Source organism: Rhipicephalus sanguineus, chromosome 8, assembly GCF_013339695.2.
Source record: "Rhipicephalus sanguineus isolate Rsan-2018 chromosome 8, BIME_Rsan_1.4, whole genome shotgun sequence".
Lineage (NCBI taxonomy): Eukaryota > Metazoa > Arthropoda > Arachnida > Ixodida > Ixodidae > Rhipicephalus > Rhipicephalus sanguineus.
The window spans coordinates 28,217,311-28,238,203 of record NC_051183.1 but is presented as its reverse complement, the minus strand read 5'-3'; the positions used below and the strand labels follow the sequence as shown (position 1 = coordinate 28,238,203).

The window sequence follows — 20,893 nt, the reverse complement described above, 5'->3', positions numbered from 1 at the left end:
TTTCCTTCGAACGCGCGGCTTACTTTCAGTGTGATCGCGAGTGAGCGCGTGGGCACATGGCAGCATTTCACGGCAGCCATCATACCCAAGCAGCTCACGCTGTTCAATTCAGCCAGTGGCCATGGACTTAGGGTGTATGGTGCACTTATTTGGGTTTTCTGGCATCATTTGTTGAAGAAGAGGGAGCGATTTCTAGCTGACTTTAAGGATTTAATTCTAAATTCCTGACCACATGCTGCACTATCATGTTTGGCTCGAGTGTTCTCAGGAGCGTCAACTACCGGCCGGCAGCGTTTTCTGACCATGCTGAAAAAGTGTTGCAGGGCCCCTTTAATATTTGTCGGCGCAGCTTAGCGCTCTCCCATAGTAGAGTACACCATTTAAATTGTTTACCATTTGTTTTAAACACATCTACGCAAATTATTTTTGCGTGGTACGGCGGGGGCTGTGGGCAGAGCTTATATTTATTTTTAGGTTGTAAGCGACCGTAGACTTTAGGTTGCACTGTCTTAATAACGACAATGTCAGAAGCACTTTTATTATGGTAACAGGGTGTCTTTTTTTTTCTTCTACATCGAGATACAGGTCATAGGCAGACACTAACATACAGTACCACACAGGTCGCCAAGTGCTACCTTTTAAGAGGCATGGCATCAGAACGGCGCAACAAGGAAGACAAAAAGACGAAAGATCACATGAACACACGCTTGTGTTCGTGTGATCTTTCGTCTTTTCGTCTTCCTTGTTGCGCCGTTCTGAAGCCATGCATCTGTACCAACTCGCCCAATTGTCAGTGATTTTAAGAGGCTCTCTTTAGGTAGAACCCCGTTCAATTTTAACAAATTTCGGGTACCCCTGTAATTCGAATCAATGAGGTTCCACTGCCAATGTCAAAAGCACATTATTATGGTAGCAGGGTGTCTGTATTTCTTCCGAATTCTTTTTACGAAGGGTGCTACTGAATCTTTTTCAAGTTTTGTCGGCAAAGACATACTGCGCTATGTTCACGTTTGGTGTTGTTGAAAGTGACTGTCAGCTTGTGTTCTCACATTTTAGAATTCTGCACAACTTCTTGATTGTTGTTTTTCTGTCAGCAGCAAGTCTAAAATCTAGCACTCGTGTATGTTGCAGGTATTGTGGAGAGAGCATGTTTTCAGGTATTCGCGCCATCTTCTCTATGACGTGTGCAGTCTAGAAGAGACCAGTGTAAAAAGTGACTAGTGTTTAGTCTATAAGTCTGTGCTTACAGCAGTGTATGAAAGATGGTTTTGAAGACTTGCAGTCTTTGTTAAAAATTTTGAAGCCTCCTCACGTGACATCTTTGAACCGAGTGCTTTGACCTTGTTAGCCTCACGCTTTGAGCGACTGAAGTTCTGCAGTTGCTTCAAAAGCATTTAACAAAAACTGTAAAATACGTCATGGTCATAATTTTGGTGTAGCGGTTACTGTGTTTTTACGGTGTATGTCGATTTTAAACAGCCAGAATTTATTTGCAACAGCGTTATTTGTGGTGGAGCGCTTAAATAGTTGCAGTGAGCTCACTTTTTTTTCGCTCAGAACGCACAACACTGCAAGATGACGTGGAAGTGAAACAGTTTTTATTCTCTTATGCACACACTGAGATTGTAATTACAAAAGCCTAGGATGATTACTTCGTCTACGTCCGTGACTTAGTCTGGACTTTGTCTTCTTGTTCTGTAAAGAAAAATAAATGTACAAAGCGGTTTTTGAATTCAAATGGAGAGCAATGAATCTGCATATTTTTGTTTATTTTCACGTGTCACTGCTGCATGCACTTTTCTTGCAGAGAAATTTGCTGCGTCAGTGATTAGGCAAGATGAAAAATTACCAAGGTCACTGTAAGGAATAGTCACATTTAAAGAATCTACAAGTTTTGTAACTGTCTCGCCATGTAACATCACACTGTACAGTCATGGTCAACGTTTACAAATTGTAGCATGCATATATCTCGGAAAGCGGCAAATTTTCTAGAATTTTGTGGCTTCTGCCAGTATTATGTGTAACACTGTGTTGTTCACATATAGCACTGGCACAGTTGGATCTCAATGACTACGGATGCAGCGCAGTTTTAGATATAACAAAATCAGTACATAGAAAATTTGATCATCTTTTCCCACCAATATCAGCGTGTAAGCTCTTAATGATGTTAGCTTCACATCATCCATACAGCTATAATGCTGGATGGGAGTTAAACCACCATCCTGTGCACCTGTCTGTGGAAATATTCGGCACTTAGATACTCCGGTCCGTGAACTTCTGATGTCGACTGTACACAAAGCAAATTCAAGACACTCCTACAGCTGTATTCAATAGCACCGGTGCATGTAATCACAAGTTATGTGCATTCAGGCACAAAAGTTTACGGGACAAAATATTTTTTTTCACAGAAGCTGCATTGCCGTGAAGCCTGAGCATATAGCATCAAATTAAAATTTTAAATTCATAGTACTTCTTGGTGATTTGTGAAATTAGAGGTAGAGTGATTCATTGGGGCAGAAATTCACATTCGCCGGGAACTTGTGCCCACAATCTTTTGTAGCACAATTTATACTAAGTAATATGGACTTATGCATTAATATGAACTGGAGCACCTAATATATGAGTTTAAATAACAATTCCTGCAATCGCATTCGCCGTAACCTCACTTGCTGCCTCCTAATGCATCGTTCATGTGAAGCACAAAAGAACCTTGCGCTAATTTTTGTCCTATAACCCATATGCACCACAATCTTTATTGAGCACATACGTTTAACTTTACAGGACATATTAAACATTACCATACAACCACAAGCGTTACGCCTTTTGCAGTTTTGGCCAGGGCTGATGCTTATCAAATCAAGTATTCTAGGCATGTTGCACCCCATTTCGATTCACCTTCGCAAGAATACAAGTGAAACTTTATTATATAATAAAGCCAAAGATACTGTCGTCATGTCCAATGTTTGTTAACCAAGTTGGCAGGAAAGAAAGTTTCCAGATTTAGTATTTAATTTGTTGTATAAAGTTTCTATATCACTGTGCATTATATTAACGTATTGCTCCACTCAGTGGGCCGATCTTGTCCAATTTGTGCCGTTGATGACAACCAAATTGCTTCACTTCTACCGATGTCCCTACTAAGTGGCTAATATGCTTGTTTGGCCAATGATGCTTGTCTCCAGTATTTTTTACCATTACGGTAGAGCACATTCTTCGTATACTGCCATATCTATGGACGAAGCATGCACTTGCCTTCTGCGTTAGCATCGCCCTTGAGGGGGTCCCACTTGAAGTGCAGACGCTGGTAAACGTCCTCGCACCTGTTGCAGAGGCGGCCTTCTTCGCTGGAGATGTTGCGTCGACACCGTGCGCAGGCAGCCATCTTTGTGAGCTCGAGCGCGATCAGCACCTTTTCGTCCTCTGGGAAAAGCGACATAATAGATATTGTCGCATTGCTGTCATGGTGATGAATGGACGTAAGGCACAGAGCCACATTAGTTCCTGCAAAAAGGACTGCACCCCTGAAAGTGCTCACTAGTGATTGAGTAGTCAATGACAAATGAGTCACTAGTCAATCATTAGGTCCTGCAAAAAAGGACTGTCTCTGAAAGTGATGACTTGTGATTGAACACTTTCCGAGATTCACTAGAGATTGACTAGTCAATCACAAGTGAATCACTAGTCAATCACTGTTGAATCACTATATAACTAGTGATCATTAGTGGGTGCATATTTTCACACCGACTGTACAAAGCCTGCCTTAACGTTCACATCTTTTTCTTGTTCATAAAAGTTGTCCACTTCAATGTGCTGCTTTACAGTATGGTGCAGTAACAGAGCATTTAATTTGAATGGCCACTGACAACTGCAATGCAAAGCACATTGACACAAAATTGTCAATGAACAAATGTTGCCAACAGGCTGTCCTGCATCTAAGATTACAGCCTTGTTGGAACCTGCTTGCGCCGTCAAAAAGTTTGTGCCATCACCAGTGATTGACTGGCAATTACTTAAGATTCACTCATCAATCACTAGTTATCACTTGTCGGTGGGCATTTCCACACCGACTGTACAAAGCCTGCCCTAAACGTTCACGCCTTTTTCTCGTTCATGGAAGTTGTGCTCTTCAATGTGCACTTCAGTATGGGGCAGTAACAGAGCATTTTAGTTTGAAAGGCCGCTTCTGCAGTACAAACACATCGACCTAGTATTGACTATTGTCAACACACGAACATTGCCAGAGGGCTGACCTGCATCCAAGGTCACAGCCTTGTCGGAATCCACTAGCGCCGTCAGCTCGTCGACTTGCTCGAAAGTGACCGAAGCCACTTGCAGCACATCGGTGAGCCCCGAGTGGATGGCTGAGTCTTCTGGCTGCAGGAGCTGCAATGAATAAGCACTGTTGTAATCTCGTGCTTTTCTCTGATCAGGTGTGCGTTCAATAAGTGCTTTTCTGCAAGCCAGTTGGCTCATACTGAAATTTTAAATGCTTTTGAATGCATTTTCACACCTTACGGTGATTCTGTTGCGCAGTGCATTTGCAATTTCAGGCCAAATGCAATGGAGAGATGAAGTATACGTAACGTGAGTCACTTCTGGCTCCGAAGTTTGTGACCACATACGTGAAAGTGCTAACTAGTATAAGGCACCGAGAAAGCACTCCTTTTGCTGGCACAAACCTTCAATGCGAGTGCTACGCAACACGCATAACAATAGTATGGATATCTGCACGGATTCTGGCCTTTTTACAGCACTGCAGCTCGCCATTATCACATAGTTGTCACAGATGTATAAGGGTACAGTGTACTGGAACTCTAGTAGAAGCTTCAAGAGTAGTAAGGGAACTCACTCTGAGGCAGCTGGCAAAATGGCTGTCCCCGCTGGTAGAGACGATCTTGACATCGTGCAACAATGGCCGAGACTTGGCAGCAGCTTTATTCACGGCTTCCCTCAGCTTTGCGAGCGGCTTCTCTAGTTCGGAGAACTCCGGCCGTTCCCAGCCATCAGGAGGTGCTTGCCACGTGCGACGAAATACACCGGTATCGTCTGCTCAGAAGACGGACAAAAAAAGAAAACGAACAGGAAAATTAGCTACCAGGACACAGACTCCTAACCTATAAGAAAAGCCACTCGAGACTACTTTACGAAGCTAGAGATGAGCCAGTGAGCGATGTAGCAATTGAAATGGATAAATTTGGCTCGGGTAGTTTAGATGTTGTGAATAGTTGTAAACAACAATTTAAATAATTTATTTCACTTATTCATGCCTACACTATGGTGGAGCTTCAGAGGAATACTAAATTAGCACAAGCAAAACAAACACCAGTGAACAATATGAAGTAGGCAACATAAGAAGTGAAAATAAGCAAGCAAGAAATTTTTTTTCAATACACAAAAACTAATTAGTACAATTATCTCGAAAATGTTGCTAACTGAAAGCTGGAAAGCTAGCATTAGGAAAAAAATATTGTCACCATTATTAATAGAGGCATTATTAACAAAGAGCCATGAGAATGTGTAGAATGGAAATTTATACTTCATGTTGTGGCATTGGAAAAAAAACATACGAAATGCATTCGGCTTGGGTGACGAATATGGTGCTCTGCAATATTCAGCAGTCTGTATCAGATTATCTCGGCTAGCTATATTCTACACTTATGTAATGCCGCTGCGTACAGTGTTTGGAGCACCTAGTGTCATTAACACGGCCATGGCGCCCTCTTTTAGCATGAAACATCACACCCTAGATGTGTTGACTGTACTACTAAGATAAAAACTTGCATCTGCCAGGGTCTCCGTGGTGGTAGAAGACTTCTTCCGCGAGGTGTGGAACAACCGGAGCGGTAAACGTTCACCAGTACGTCCAGGACGTGGCTCAAAGCTGTCTGACAGGACCTCCGACTCGCAGAGTCCTCCACATCACAGTAAAGCCTGCGAATGCAGAATACAGGCAGAAATATCAAGAGTGGGAATTTGGGTTATGCCTAGCACACATGCCAGAGAGGTAAAAGATCACGCGCGATTGAGGTCATCGCTCCAGTTGACCATTCTGACTTAGTCTCAACTTCAAGTGGCCGACACTTACCTGTCTTTGACAGCTTGGAAGTAGAAAGACGATGCTTCGTTGACGACAAAGTTTAGCACTGCGGAACAGGCGTGGTTGTACCTCATTTCGTCATAGAGTGATGTAACCTGCGAAATAAAACGTAGCAGAGCTTGCACCGTGAACAAGACATGCTTCATCGGGAGCAGTAATGATATGGGTCACTTATAAACACCATCAGCTACTTTTAACTGCAACAAAATGTACCTATCTTCGTTTTAAATTGAGATAATAACAGTATTTAACACATAAATGCACTGAGAAAGTTTAGTATTTTATTGTGGTCACTCAGTCAGTCAGAGAAAGTACATGGAAGTTAAAAGATGCTAACATCATCGTGTAAGCCAGTTTGTTGGATTAAAAGACGCGTTAGAGCATTAGCAGCAGGGGTTGATTCAATATGCAAAACATTGAGACTGCGCAAGTTTGGGCGTGGCACATGAACGCTACAGCCGATGGTAATCATGTACAGGACACATTGACTACTTTATACATAAAGAGGTAATCGCGATATTGACGCCTCGTTTCTTAGGGCTCAGTGTTAAAGGTGTGCAACATACACCCATAGTTGTAGCAAACTCATCTTCCGAGAAACCTACCATACAAGATGCGAACGAAACGCCGCTGAAGACATTCCACTTTTGCCATGTTGGCGTCGCTTCGTGAAAATCCAACTCGCAAGAGAAGCAAAACATCGAAAGCCTTACACGAGCGTGAAATCCGTGTAGGAGGTGCAGCATGAACTGGTCTAATGGGAGCATTTCTTCGTAAGCCAGCGTGTGATGCGAGTGATCGAAGTCGGAGAGGGCTCCAAGGCAGAACCTCAGAGTGCCCCTGATCTGTAGATATGGAAGGATACATGAATAAACAGCGCAAATGTCCACGTATTGACCCATCATATAATGAAACTGGCCACGGAATGTTACCGATAGTTCACAATATGCTTTAGGAAAGGCAGGACCAACACATAGTCATGTTAAAAGACAGGGCGTGCAAACATGGACACAAGAGAGAAGTTAAAACACCACAAATGCCGTCTAGTTAGTTGGCGTTTGTGGTGTCTTGACTTCTCTCGTGTCCGTGTTTGAACGTCGGAGCAATGCGCTTGCAACCTTAACCGTCCAATGAAAGTATAGATGCTGTTTGACCTGTCAACAATGTTTATGCTTAATATATTTCTGATGGAAAGACGACCAGATGACAGTAGCACATTCATCGAGTTGTCATATTTGTGTGATGCCCAGACTTCTGTGACTGATGGTTTGGCATTTCATTCCTTTCAGCTTGCACCGATAAATTTTGTATATACCTTCTTTTCCACCACTGTGCAACGTTTAATTTCATGGTTTTCTTTTGCATTCTAGTTTTTGTGCTCTGCGCTAAAGTACATATACAAAAGAAAAGCTCCACGAGTACAAGCGTTTGTTTTTGTGATGAAAACCCTAACAGATTGTTTTGACAATGACTCTAATCCTTCTTTTCACCTCTTGCACCACACAAGAGAAAGAGTCAGAAACTGAAAAGATGGTATGCCAAACAAGTAGAAAAGTTTGCGGTGTGTGATTCAGACCTTGGCAACATTTTCTTGGCACTCTGCTAGGACGTGCTTGGCGACAGGAACATTTTCATGGTTGCTCGTGTGAGCAGCAACCCACCACCGAAGCACGTCGACTCCAAAGGCAGGGTCCTTTTTGAGATCCTGAACACAGGAATGAAAGCAGCAAACAATGGGTATTTTAACTATCAACTCTTTATGTATAAAAACTCAGTTCAGTTAACACATTGAATTTGCAAAAGTAAATCTAATCTTACATAACAATTTTCCATTAGTTACTGTTGCTACTTTCATTTCCTGAGATCCTAAGTGAATTTTGGTTGTTATGGCATAAACATAAGACAGTACAGCATTGCTTAAGGAACCTTCTGGAATATCTTCACTGACATCATTGTAGGATTGGCTTTGTCTATTTCTTTTCATGCAAAAAAGTAACACAGCAGCCCTTATATCAGATCTCATTTCATCAGGTACATAAGCATTAGCGGATAGACCGTATCAATTCTCTTAGCTACAGAGCTAGAAAAAAACTAAATCTGTTGATAACAGAAACCAACTGAATAATCCTAAACAACATTGTCTCTTCCATTATGCTTTTCATTAACATCACCGATGAGCATTGCTAGCGCTATCATTTTCCTTTTCTGGCTTTCACTGCTATTGGTGTTTTTGTCGAAGTCTTCTATGCATTTGTTAAATCACTCGTCTTGACTAAACCAGAAGTGTTACAAGCTATTAGTAGCAGGTCACAAGACAAGTTGTTTAATTAAGCACTAAAGATACATGAGTTATTTAATTAGTAAGCAAGGGTCGCAACACACACTCACCTTTCCACCCTTCGTTATCATCTCAGGGTCAATGACGTTCCCGAGTGACTTGGACATCTTGCGACCCTCAGCGTCCAGAGTGAAGCCGTGCATGTACAGTTTTCTGGTCATTCGCCAGAAAGCGATTTGCAAAAAAAGAACACACAGAAAGAAAGGAATGACGATCATTCAGCGTAATATACAAAATTAATCTGTTACACTCAAACCTCATTATAACAAAGTCACATCTGCCACGAAAATAACTTCGCTATATCCGAAAATTCGTTATAAACGTTTATTTGTAATGCTGTATATATGACAGCACTGTTCTTCATTTACTTCGCTATAACCGATAATTCGTTATATCCGTGTTCGTTATATTGAGGTTTGAATGTATACGGCAGCTATGCTTCTGACGAAAATGCTTCTCGTAAGGCCATCTAGCGTGCTGCCGAGATGCATTTTTGCGGTGGTTGGCCTAGCATTTAGATGGCCATAACTTGCTTGAAAGATACAAATAGCTTTTGCAATATTACTTGTGCCAAGTCACCCAGTGGTGCAGTGGTTACGATGATCGGCTGAGGACCCGAAAGTCGCAGGTTGAATCCGGCCGCGGAGCGCTTCGATGGAGGCAAAATGCTAGAGGCTCACGTGCTTACATTTAGGTGCACGTTAAAGAACCCCACGTGGACGAGCCCTCCACTAAAGCGCACCTCATAATCATATTGTGGTTATGGCACATCAAATCCCAGCTATTATTAATATTACATCTGCCAAAACTGTCCAGGGCCACCGGTACCAGCTGGTGAGCTGCCTTCAATGTATCTCCTCTCACTGTGTCGCCATGTACTACTCCTGTTAAATGATGACCTAAAACTAGCTAAAACGGCCCAATTGCTATAGCATAAAAGAAAAACAATAATTAGGCCCACTCTTTCTAGAGTAGTGACACTTGAGTTGGGTGCCTATCAAATATCAAAATAGTAGGTGCCTCGCACTCTGATCTTAATTCTCACTGGTGCAATTACCTGTAAGGTGCTTTTCCCGTGAGCGCAACGCTTGTGAGCAGCGAAGACTGGAACCAGCCCCGAACCTGGTCGAGGCCTTCCAGGTAGACGTCTGCTTGGCAAGGTTCTGAAACAATTGCATTGCAGCGTACACATTGTGCGACAAGGATGTGTACAGGAACCAGTCACTTTTAAGGTTTAACACAACAGACTAAGGCAGCAACATTTTTCTATTAAGGCGAAAGCCTTAGACTGCCTCATCAAACACAAAAAGTAACCGGCGGTAGCGGTGTCAACCCAAGTGGTGCACAAAAATCATCATCATGCGATAATGTCACATCACGACGTCCTCATGACGTCACAGGACATCGAAATTTGTGGCATCATGATGATATCACACGACACCACTGCTTGGTCAAAGGTGGGCTGATCTCGGAGGCACTGCAAAACCATGTGAAGTGCAGAAAGTTTCCAATGCCTCTGATCCCGAAGGCATTGTAAAACCACATTAAGTGCGGAAAGCTTTCATTTTGGTGAGGGGATCAATGCAATCGACTGGGAAGGAAAGGAACAAGATGGCTTTCGCTTTCGAGTTGCCTTAGGCGAATGCATAAGCGAGCGTGTGACTTTATGTTGAACTAGTTTGAGTAGTTTGAATATCTTTCTTTTCTTCAACTCACCTGGAAGAACCATCTTCCAACTGAGCCCACTGTCGAGCCAGATGTCCATAATGTCCTGGCCTCGTGTTAACGCAGCATCCTTACAGACTCCAAGCTGAAAACAAAGTGAAACAAAAAATACATTACTTCAACTGAGTTCCAGCACAAAACTAATAACAGCTGAAAGCAATAATAATATCGAGCCAGCTCATTGGAATAACAGTATTAAGCCAATAGTCATGTTCAAAAGCTTGAGCGACAGATAATCACAACCACAGCACACCTTTTAATAGGAAACCTCATAAATGAAAGTTTCTGCCAGAATTTTCTATCACTATGAACTTCACACGCATTATGTCATTTCCCTAATCAAACACTTTCTCTTCATTTTCTCTTCTCTCTCGACAACCTGTGCTCTTCAAGTCTGATTGAAGCTTGGCTTAACCTTTTTCATGTTTTAATTCATTTTAATTAAACACAAAGAAAAGGAGAAAAAAGGCGATGCTCCAGACCTGTTCGCGGACTTCATCTGGCAAAAGTTCCTTGTCGCTGGCCGTCCACCAGATATCCGGTCCTCTTGCATTCATAAGCTTGCAGACATGTCTGACGAATTCTCTGTAATTTCATTTCTTTAATGCCAAGCATATATAGACACATAATGCGGATGCAACTGAAGTACTATATGACCTGCTGTCACACTAAAGTTGTACAAGGGTCAATATGACAAAGGTGTCTCTATCATGTCAACATATGGTATTGACAGAGATGCAATATATGGTATGATAGAATGCAATACAATAGTGGCCATCTTTTCATTATGTCACAAGCAAGAAATGAACACTGTAAATGACTAAATGCAGAGCTTAAATATCTGTTCGTACAGACACCAATGCTAGGTTAAAAGTGCGTGTAATAATGTGCGCATATAGAAGAGCTAACAGTAGTCTGATGCGATAAATAATCCAGGAAGAAAAATAGGTTGAAAGTTAAATGCTAGAAGTCTGGATGAAAAGTTGAGGCCACATCAGATGTACAACTAATACAAAGTACAAACAAAATGAGTTTGTGTAGGTCAGATGCGTAAGAATATGTTGTGCTTTATCCGGACAACGCTGCAGTTTATGGAACTGACATTCGTAAATGTACAAGGACACCAGTCACAGTAAGAGCTAAAGTGCTAAAGGAGTAAAAATTAGAACAGTAAAAATGATGAACTAAACAAAGTTCAGCTCCTTCATGAAAACCTTGTAAAGATACACTGACATTGACTACAGTAAAACGTTTAAGCCTTAAGGTAAGGGCTGAAGAGCTCAAGAACTAACAGCTAAAGTACTACGATAACCAAAAGGTCATATAGGCTATCACATGGGGAGTTGGTAAAAACACCGGCATTAACTGCAGTAAAAACAAAGGCCAAACGAATAAAAGTTGAAAACTAAAAGTTGCTTCTGTGAATGGTTCTTATGGTGGAGCACAAATATCTTTACTTTCTTAGTCCGTGATCTTTTAGAAAGTATTAGTCCTTTAGCTCTTACTGCAATCAGTGTCCACGTGATTCGCTTGAGCCATGATCATTAACAGTCGGGCAACTGTCATCAAAAACCTCGACTTCAAATTTAGGCAGCTAGTGAATGAGCAACATGCAATCACCTCGAAGTGAGCGACTTCTCGTCCTGAAAGACCACCGGTATCGGGACGCCCCAGAACCGTTGCCTGGAGATGCACCAGTGGGGTCGCTGCGCCAATTGGTTTTCAAACATGGTGCGTGCCGATTCCGGCAGGATCTGTACTCCTTTGAGGCAACTCTTTTGAGACGGGGACAAAAAGATCAGTAAATAGGCGCAACAATTTTCGAGCAAATGGACAGAATACAGCCAAACCCAGATGCAACAAATTCAACGGGGGCTTGCAAGACGGTTTGGCATATAAGTAACTTGAGGTGGAAAATATTACCGTTCTGGAAATTTTCAATGTCTCAGAAAGTCTCTTAATAACGTGAAACACGGGAATTCGCTAACTTATTTCTGCAAGGCCGCACCGAATGCGTAAAAGTATACTTGTTTATTTTTTATCGACACTCTTTTGTGGAAGCTGCACACCAGACTGGGGTGCCCTTCACATTCTGAAATCTGCGTGGCAGTCCTCTTCCTGATCATGAACACTGCAGGTGGCGTGCTTCAGTGCACAACGCTTACTTCACTACGCGATCGGTATTCTTCGCCGCATTACACTGGTTGCATGAATATTAAAGGGACACTAAAGGCAAATAACAATTTATGTCAGAGTGAAAGCTCGATGTATTACAACTTCTAAAACGGCAATATTATCGACAGCAGTGCCCTACTTAGCGAGAAATTAAGCTAAATGTATCATATGATGAGCGCCACGAGTGGGACATTTTCGAAGTGATCCCGATGACGTATGAGAGTCTGCCTACAATAAATCACTAGTAATCAAACTAGCAGCAACAAAAAAAGAACCTTCCGTGCATCAAAAGACGTAATAAAATGCTGTTTGTTCGTTTCCATTTGATTCATGGAAAAAAGAACCTCTGTGGCATTGCCATGGGGAACGGCACGCGTGGTTCAAAGGTTCCGTTTTCGCCGAACTGCGCTTCGCCCGGCGCCCTGCTTCGCTCACGTGGTCGCGTCTCAGTGGTAGTTTCGGGATCGCGTACTGCCGCGTGTGTTTTGCACGCTCGTGAAAGTCGCTCCGACAGAAAGTCAGAGCTGCGGTGGCCGTTGTTGCTGCTGTGGGTCCCGCTTCTTTCGCTCTGCTGCTACTAGTGTCGGCGGGCCGCGCAGTAAAGGCGGGCAACGTTGGGCACGGCAGCAGTGACATATGAAAGTCGGATTTCAGGCGGGTGATTTGAAGTACGCTAAAGCGATGCGGACCACTAAAACGTGATTTTATTTCAAAATAAGCACTTCCTTGGCATAAAAGTAGCACTACAAGGTTTCCGGACCGCTATTTCAACAATCAACGTCGACTTAACATTTGCCTTTAGTGTCCCTTTAACGCTAATGCAGGAAGTTACTGTTCCCACTCGAGATGTGCATTTGCAGGGGCAGATCGTGGCATAGCATTCAATATATTCAATGGGGAGGTGAACGGGACTCCAATAGTATACTCAAAGCAGAGTGCCATACTTTTGAACGAGATCTTCAAGGGAACATTAAAACTGCTCGACAATCTTGATTGAAATTTAGTGGTGTGTCACAGCGTCGCAATGCTCAATGGATTTAGCCCTATTTAAAAGTGATTCTAGGGAGAAGCGTAATGTAGGCATCAGGGGCATAGCCAAAATATTACATATATTTTTTTTGGGGGGGGGGGGGGGATAACCAACCTTTATGTGTGTTTGGGCTTGTGTTTGTATGTGTGTGCACATATCTACACATGCAAAAATTGAACAATTTCGGGGGAAGGGGGGGGTTGAACACCCCGAACCCTCCTGGCTACGCCAATGGTAGGTATCTTATAGACTATTTTATGGGTGGGTTTCGGTGCCGCCATATTGATATGTAGCCTTGCTGTTTTGTATCTTTAACAACTAAATGAACAGCGCTACGACAGATGCATGCGCATGAAAATGGTTGGGTTGGTGCACTCGACGTTTCATAGCCTCATTCATTCATGTCGTGGTATACAAAAAATAAGAAAAGATTCGTTTAACAGCCCAAGATGGTGCTGTCCATGTGTGTTATGTAAAATGTTCTATATAGCTCATAGCACGTCCGTTACCAATGCCCGCTGCCTCATGTCGTCGTCGAGGTTGATGAACCACTGGCGAGAGGACCTGACGATGACGGGCTGTTTGCTGCGCCAGTCGTAAGGATAGCTGTGGGTGTAGCTGCCGGTCCGGACGACGTGATTGGCCAGCAGCTTCGTGACGGCATCCGAGCCTTCGGTCAGCACTGGAAGACCGCGCAGCTCCAGTCTGCAGCTTGACGCGAAACGTCCCTCCTCGTCCACTAGACAGTCCTGGCGGTATTGAGGAAAATGTACGCACCAAAGTCTCAGTCATATATGAAAATCTGAAATGACTTCGTGACGCATTCGTCTCCCAGGTACCAAAACTGAAACTTGTTTGTAGGGAAATTTAAGTTAAAGCAAATTATTTACAACACCCTGATGCCTGCCACCATTTCATTTAAGCTTTTGAATGCTTGGAGCTCTGTATAATGCAAACAAAAAGACGTGTTATGAGTGTCCTCCCAGTGCAAAAGGGAAACTAATAACAAAATTTTCGATTGTATAGAGTGATAGGTCGCTACCCTGGAAAAATCTCTGGATGTTTGTTCTGCACCAAGAGGTCATATAATCGCTAAGAATATCGACTGTAGACAGCAGATCAGCTAAGAAAATGGGTGAGGATACCTCCATAGCTATGCCATGCTTCAGAGCATTTTGGTAGTCTTCAAAGCCATGGCTGGGAGCCGAATGGACCAATCCCGTGCCTTTATCCATGGTAACAAAGTCTCCTGGCAAAAACCTCAGTTCCTTGTCTCGATACAGGGGATGTGTGTACGTTGAGTCGGACAGTATGTCGCTTCCTGCGAATAAATCAACAATTTTACACTTTGAAAAATAAAGAACAGATACACCCTTACTCCAGCCACACTGTATATGTCAATTTCATTTTAAGCACCAGAAGGAATAGTCACCTTTTTTCTTTCTTTCTTTCTTTCTTTTTCTTTTTACAATGTACACTTCTCGCTCTGTCTGTCAACAGGATTGCACTGAGAGCGCACTAAGAGTAAACAGGGGACAACCAGCAGAAAGTTATAATCTGCTTTTTAGCAGCCAAGCTAGAGTGAAATACAGTAGAACCCCGCTGATACGTTTTTGAAGGGACCGTAGGAAATAAACGGAAGAGACGGGAAACGTAAGAGCCGAAAAACAGGAAAAACGGCAAAATATTTAGTGGTACGGAATTTTATTTCAATTCTTACGAGCAGCACGAAAATTGGCGCGCTCAGCCGCGATCTAGTCGATGGATAGAAACGCGGAGCTTAGGACGGCCTTATCCACAGAAATGTAATCAACGTATGTGATTTTTTTAACACCAACAGCTGTAGGCATGAAAGAACTAAGCACACGCAATCACGACTGGCGCGGCGAGTCCGACCGCGGACCGCACGCACGACCATGCGAGCTCCAACCAGCTCGAACTCCTCCCGTTCTCCGACAAATAACGATGATGATGAGTCTACGCCAACGCGATGGCAGAAGTGAATGCCAATCTTGAAGGCCTTGCTTTCGCAAGCAATTACGTCATACACGCCATGTTTGTTCAATGCAAATCTCAGAGGCTATGCTTTTGTCAATAGTAAATGCCAATCTCGAAGGCCTTGCTTTCGCGAGCAGTTACGTCATAGACGCCATCTTTGCAATTTGAATCTCGAAGGCCATGCTTTTGTTTGCATCAATTGAAAGATTCTGTTGCTTGCGCCTCTCATGCGGCTAATATTACGGTCAAACGAGGCCAAGCTGCGTGAAAATGCGCCATGGCCGCTCTCTTTGGTAGTCACTCGGTCGGCTCCGGGCGCACTTCGCGACGTATCATACGGGAACGGTCCGACAGTTACGACGTAACAGCGGGGTTCCCAATACATTGTATCCTATGGGAGCTATGCCGGGACCGGCGGAAAACGACGTAACAGCCGGGAAAACGCAGCAGTGAGGAACGTAACAGCGGGGTTCTACTGTAGTTAGAGATTAACAGTAACAGAAGAAAACAAGAACTTAAGAAGGAGTGAGCAGGAAGGAACAAATTGCGCACGAGGTGCAACATTTTCAGTTGCTGCCTAAACAGCACGTTAGTAGGTGTTACATTCATATGCAATTTATAGGTGGTATGCTGCTGAACACTTTAGAAATCTTTAAATCTGAAAATTCCCACAAAGATTAGGACTTAATTTTCATTGCTGACTTTAATTAAAATATATTCTGTTCCTTGTGCAACACAGTAACTACACCTCAAAGCTACATTGTAATTAATATCGAAGTTCCATGAAACACAGTTAGCGAGAAGCTATAGAACTTGTGCATCATCCAAAAAATATATATATATACGAACATCTTGCACCCGATCCTCCATGTACAAAAATGAGAGAAATAGAGCTGTGCGAATAGCAAAATTTTGGGTGCGAAGCGAAATTCGAATATTTCGAATTTTCTCGAATAGATTTCTAGAATATTTTTCAAATACTTCGAAGCGAAATTGCAGAAAAAAAGGTTAGAGGGGATTCCTGAGCATATTCTTATGAGATAGCAACATGAAAGTGTTTCTTTTCGCTAGGTTGATGAAGTGCTGGGGTGGTGTTTCATAGTTGTCTTATCAAGAATGAGGCTATGTAGAGGCTGAATTGTATTTATGTACATGATTTGGTGCAACCAAATTGTTGCCGACAACACTTTACACTTGATAGGCAAAGATGCAATTTCCTCAGCCTCTCCTCCTCTTTCAACTTCTCTGGAAGCTCAATTGATGTGGCGGACAAGGGTCTGCTCCCTTCAAGTCCAGAGTTCCAAGTCTGCCTCGTAGACGTCTATATATATGAACATCCGAAATTTTGGATGCTAAAAAGCTTCGGCTTCCAATTTTTCGGACTTCCTGCCCAAACTTCAGGCCACATCTTTCATCTCCATGTTGGAACTAGCGTTTTCTTGAGTTAATACGTTTGCGACTGTAGCGGAGCTTGAAAGGCAGCTTTGCCGCAATACTGGGTTATGGTGAGGTGAAGCATATTGAAAATCTAGGGACCACTTCCAATCGGACGTTGTCTCTTGGCTAAGTTCGACCGTAACGGAACTTGAAAGGCAGTTTTGCCGCAATACCGGATTGTGATGAAGTGAAGCACATTGAAAATCTAGGGACCACTTCCAATCGGATGTTGACTGTCTTGGCAAAGTTCGACCGTAATGGAGCTTGAAAGGCAGCTTTGCCGCAATACGAGAGTGTAATGAGGTGAAGCATATTAAAAATCTGAAGGGGTCACTTTCAATCGGACGTTGACTGTACTTGTTTTTGGGAAGTTCGAATAGTTCGAATAGTAAAATTCCAGTGTGAATCGAATCGAATAGCAAACACTATTCGAAAAATATTCGAAATTTCGGATATTCGCACACCCCTAGAGAAAAATGTGCAACACTGACAGTCGATAAACTTTGTCATTCATTTGTCTTGTAAATACGAGACCTACCATACAGTAATTTTACTAAAATTACTTCTGGGCAGATGGCACAACCAGTGCTCAGAAGTTCAGATTAACGATTATGTTAAGCCTGTCCAGGGCCGTGCATCGGTAGCCAGATGAGTATACTTAGGCATGGTACTTAAAATGTTAAAAATGTCCCCCTTTTATAGAATTCTTCTTTGCAGTTGTTAAACAGGACAACTTAGTAGGCAGCAGTGTAAAACAGCAGACTACGGTTATTACCTGAGAAAGTTGCTATGACCTCCAGTTCTTCTTTGAGCTTTTGTTGGAGATGAGAGATCAGGTCTGAAGCCACGACCAAGTGTCTTTGAGTGGTACTTGTTCGAACGATGCTGTACCTGCAAAGTTTTCGAATATCACGGTTTTTCATGGATACCGATGTGTCTTAGGGCAAGTACGCTCTCAAACAAACAGCCTTTAATAATATCGATGAAACTACATTAGAGACGTACATCCATTCGAATAGTCTATTCATGTACGTTACTCAAATAGTCACATCCATCTGCATCAGGTGCGCAAATACAGTAAACTCTCAGTAAATGGAAATCTCTTAAATGGAACTGCTGCTTAAACGGAACAACTGCTTCTAATATGACTGGTTTCGCACTTGAATTGTGCCCCCCTGTTCATCTCTCAGTAAACGGAACCCTTGTTAAATGGAACACATTTTCCTGGTACCTTCAGGCTTCGTTTAACAAGAGTCTATTGTAGTCACATACGCCTGCATCAGAGACGTGTTCATACTTCCAGTAGTTTATTCACGTACATGAATATATACACGAATAGTCAAGTATGTCTGCATTGAAGACCTTAGTGTATTCTAATAGTCTATTCATGTAAGTGAATACAGTACGCAAATAGTCATGTATGTCTGCATCAGAGACATACGTCTACTCCGGTAGTCTATTCGCATACACAAATACGTACGCGAATAGACATAGACAAAGGGTCCTGTATGTCTATTCCAATATCACATGAACATCTGTGCTTGATCATGTCACAGGCTGACCATTTTGCCACCTCTTTTCTCGACTACAGCTGTCATGAAAGAAAGATGTCACGTGCCTCATGAAAGTCGAATGTGTTTTGTTTATTAAACCTATTGTTCATTGCACTGTTCCGATACTTTGGGCAAACGGTGAACTCTCGTCTGATGTATCCAGTGCTTCTAGACATCACAATTTACACGAGCATGATGAGACATATTTGTGAATCTGCAAAACTTGTGTTAATCGTGGCATCATTTATTTTGGTAGAAGCTGTGCTTTCAATCTCTAAAATAAAAGGCAACAAATGCATCAAGAAGCAGCTAGGTCTTGTAATACAACCACAAGACTCATAATACTACCACAAGACTCATAATACTGATAGCTTCATTTCTTATGAAGATTGCACCATAGCGGTTCTGTATTTACCTAAAGGCAACGAAAACATAGTTCTGTGGTACCTTGAGCGCCATCGGCAAGTTGAAAGACCAACGAATGAAACTTTTCATGGACAGAAATCTTTTTCTAAAACTTGGCTGGCTTGTAACGTCGTGGAACAAGCATGAATTCATAAATCTTACGAAAAATTAGGGAAATTCAGCAGGCTGGATAAAGGAACCCACAGTTGGAGGAAAGTTGGCCCACTCACTGATGATTCGGTGAGAAGCAGATGGCCTGGTTTGCTGGCAGGGTCCATGGTGTGGTTGTCCATATCAGGGCTGAAAGCTCAGGCACCCTTTCGCTGAAAAGCGCGTCACTTATAATCAGAGTGCATCGCGTCACAAGTTCGGCAGTATATTCATAAAGGTCAATGTAAACAGAAGAACAGCTGACTAGTTGATGTCAAGGGTACAGTTCATTACTTTCTCCAATTAGGCATACACTTTTCACTTTTACACATCAGCGTTTCAGCATCATACTTTGAAATAAATAAACTTTATTTGAGCAAAACACATGGTTTGCCTGCGAGGTAAGCCGAAAGGAGGACTTAAGCCTCCTTACTACGCCTTACCTTCGTTGGGGCAGAGAAATAGCGAATTTGAAAGTTACAGATTAACTAAACATAATCACTAATGACAGTAATGACATAATCACAGTAACAACATAATCACTAATGCAGTAATGCAGTAAGAACAACAGGAACATGTTACGTGAACACACACAAGAGCCTTTGAAACCAACTCGGTGCTGTTCTTAGTACACTGTCAAGATGAACCAACTCGCTTCAATCGAGGTGTGGTCGGCGCAGCTCGGCAACTTTAATTTCTCAAAATCTACAAATAATGCTGGACTAAAGGAATATAAGTCCATCTAATGTGATGTAGGAGTCGTTTACCTTAATGTTCACCAAAGCGTAGTTTTTTTCGTAAACACAGTCTTCAAAAGTAGGGACCAGCGTGAATAGTAAAGTTTCAAGATAGAATTACTGGAGTGAAATATGGCACTACTTTCTGCTTGCACTACTAGTACATTTTTTTTTTATTTGGAATAGGAATGATTGGATTCATTGCTTAGATATTAATCCTCTAAATGGTCACCTTAACACTGGAAAACAAAACTATTTCTTTATTATTATTTACTTGATGCTTGCAAACTTTGTGTAGAAAAGGAAACAAAGGTAAATCAGTCAATCAACCAATCAATAAATCTGTCACAAGTTAAATACACGATGAACGTCAGTGAAAAGTGCCTGCTTCCAGCCACATAGAGATCGATTACCATTGATTTTCTGACTAAATGACTGACTGTTCGACTGATTGCCCTTACTGACCATGAAAGTGCACGTTTGTAGAAAAAGACTGCCAACAATGAAAGCAACGTCCACTTACGCAAGACACTTCGCACAGCATCCGGCACTTTCGCTAGTGGGAAGGCAACGTATACAGATTTGCTGAAAAATATAAAAATTAAAAAGAAAAATCCATGAAAGGTAGAACTGATAGAGTTGCAAGAGAGAAGTCCATTATACACGTGGTCAATTTCTTACCTGACGTGATCAGCATTGTACTCCAATTCGGCTTCGGCAAGCGCAGTTCTGCAAGTGAGGAAAGGAAGGAAGAAAAAATGAGGCAGAACTTCGCCTCTAACCTAACATCTTACCTAGCTTAGCCTAACCTAAGGGGAATTATGAATGACTTTATAAGTTTCTATGTATGTCTTTGTTTACTGCGACAATATTTGTGACATTAGAGTAATTCTTGTGCACTGCAACATGATTTGATAACTGCCTATTTTTAAGTCGGTAGCGTATGAGCTTTTCTAGTTCGAAATATTTCAAAGCCCCGAAGAGACTTCTAAATGCAAAAAAGAAAAAAGTTTTACACAGGTAATGGTGAGACATAAACCGAAGCGTACCGGTTAGATGGTGACCAATAGATGGGCTTGAAGTCTCGAAAAACATAGCCCTGTAAAAAAAATTTTAAAAAAAAGGAGGCATTTGTGATTTCCGATTGCCCGGATCGTAATATAGAACAGCTTGCAATGTTTCTTTACCAGCATTAAAAAAAAAGTTGTCATGCAATCATCGTCAACACCATTGTTAGCATCTGGTTTA

The 20,893-nt window shown here is 42.2% G+C and overlaps 1 protein-coding gene across 1 annotated transcript in view; it reads right to left on the bottom strand.

The window, feature by feature from the left end:
* The window catches only part of LOC119401597 (isoleucine--tRNA ligase, mitochondrial-like), a 35,138-nt gene that overhangs the window by 9,248 nt on the left and 4,997 nt on the right, over nt 1-20,893 (bottom strand). Inside the window, 18 exon segments of the mRNA XM_037668498.2 lie at nt 4,850-5,046; nt 5,782-5,851; nt 5,853-5,931; nt 6,086-6,192; nt 6,811-6,942; nt 7,674-7,802; nt 8,486-8,588; nt 9,493-9,598; nt 10,152-10,245; nt 10,643-10,745; nt 11,781-11,935; nt 13,875-14,114; nt 14,511-14,686; nt 17,576-17,691; nt 18,989-19,075; nt 20,165-20,230; nt 20,327-20,374; nt 20,695-20,744. Coding sequence (XP_037524426.1) covers nt 4,850-5,046; nt 5,782-5,851; nt 5,853-5,931; nt 6,086-6,192; nt 6,811-6,942; nt 7,674-7,802; nt 8,486-8,588; nt 9,493-9,598; nt 10,152-10,245; nt 10,643-10,745; nt 11,781-11,935; nt 13,875-14,114; nt 14,511-14,686; nt 17,576-17,691; nt 18,989-19,075; nt 20,165-20,230; nt 20,327-20,374; nt 20,695-20,744 — 2,058 coding nt within the window.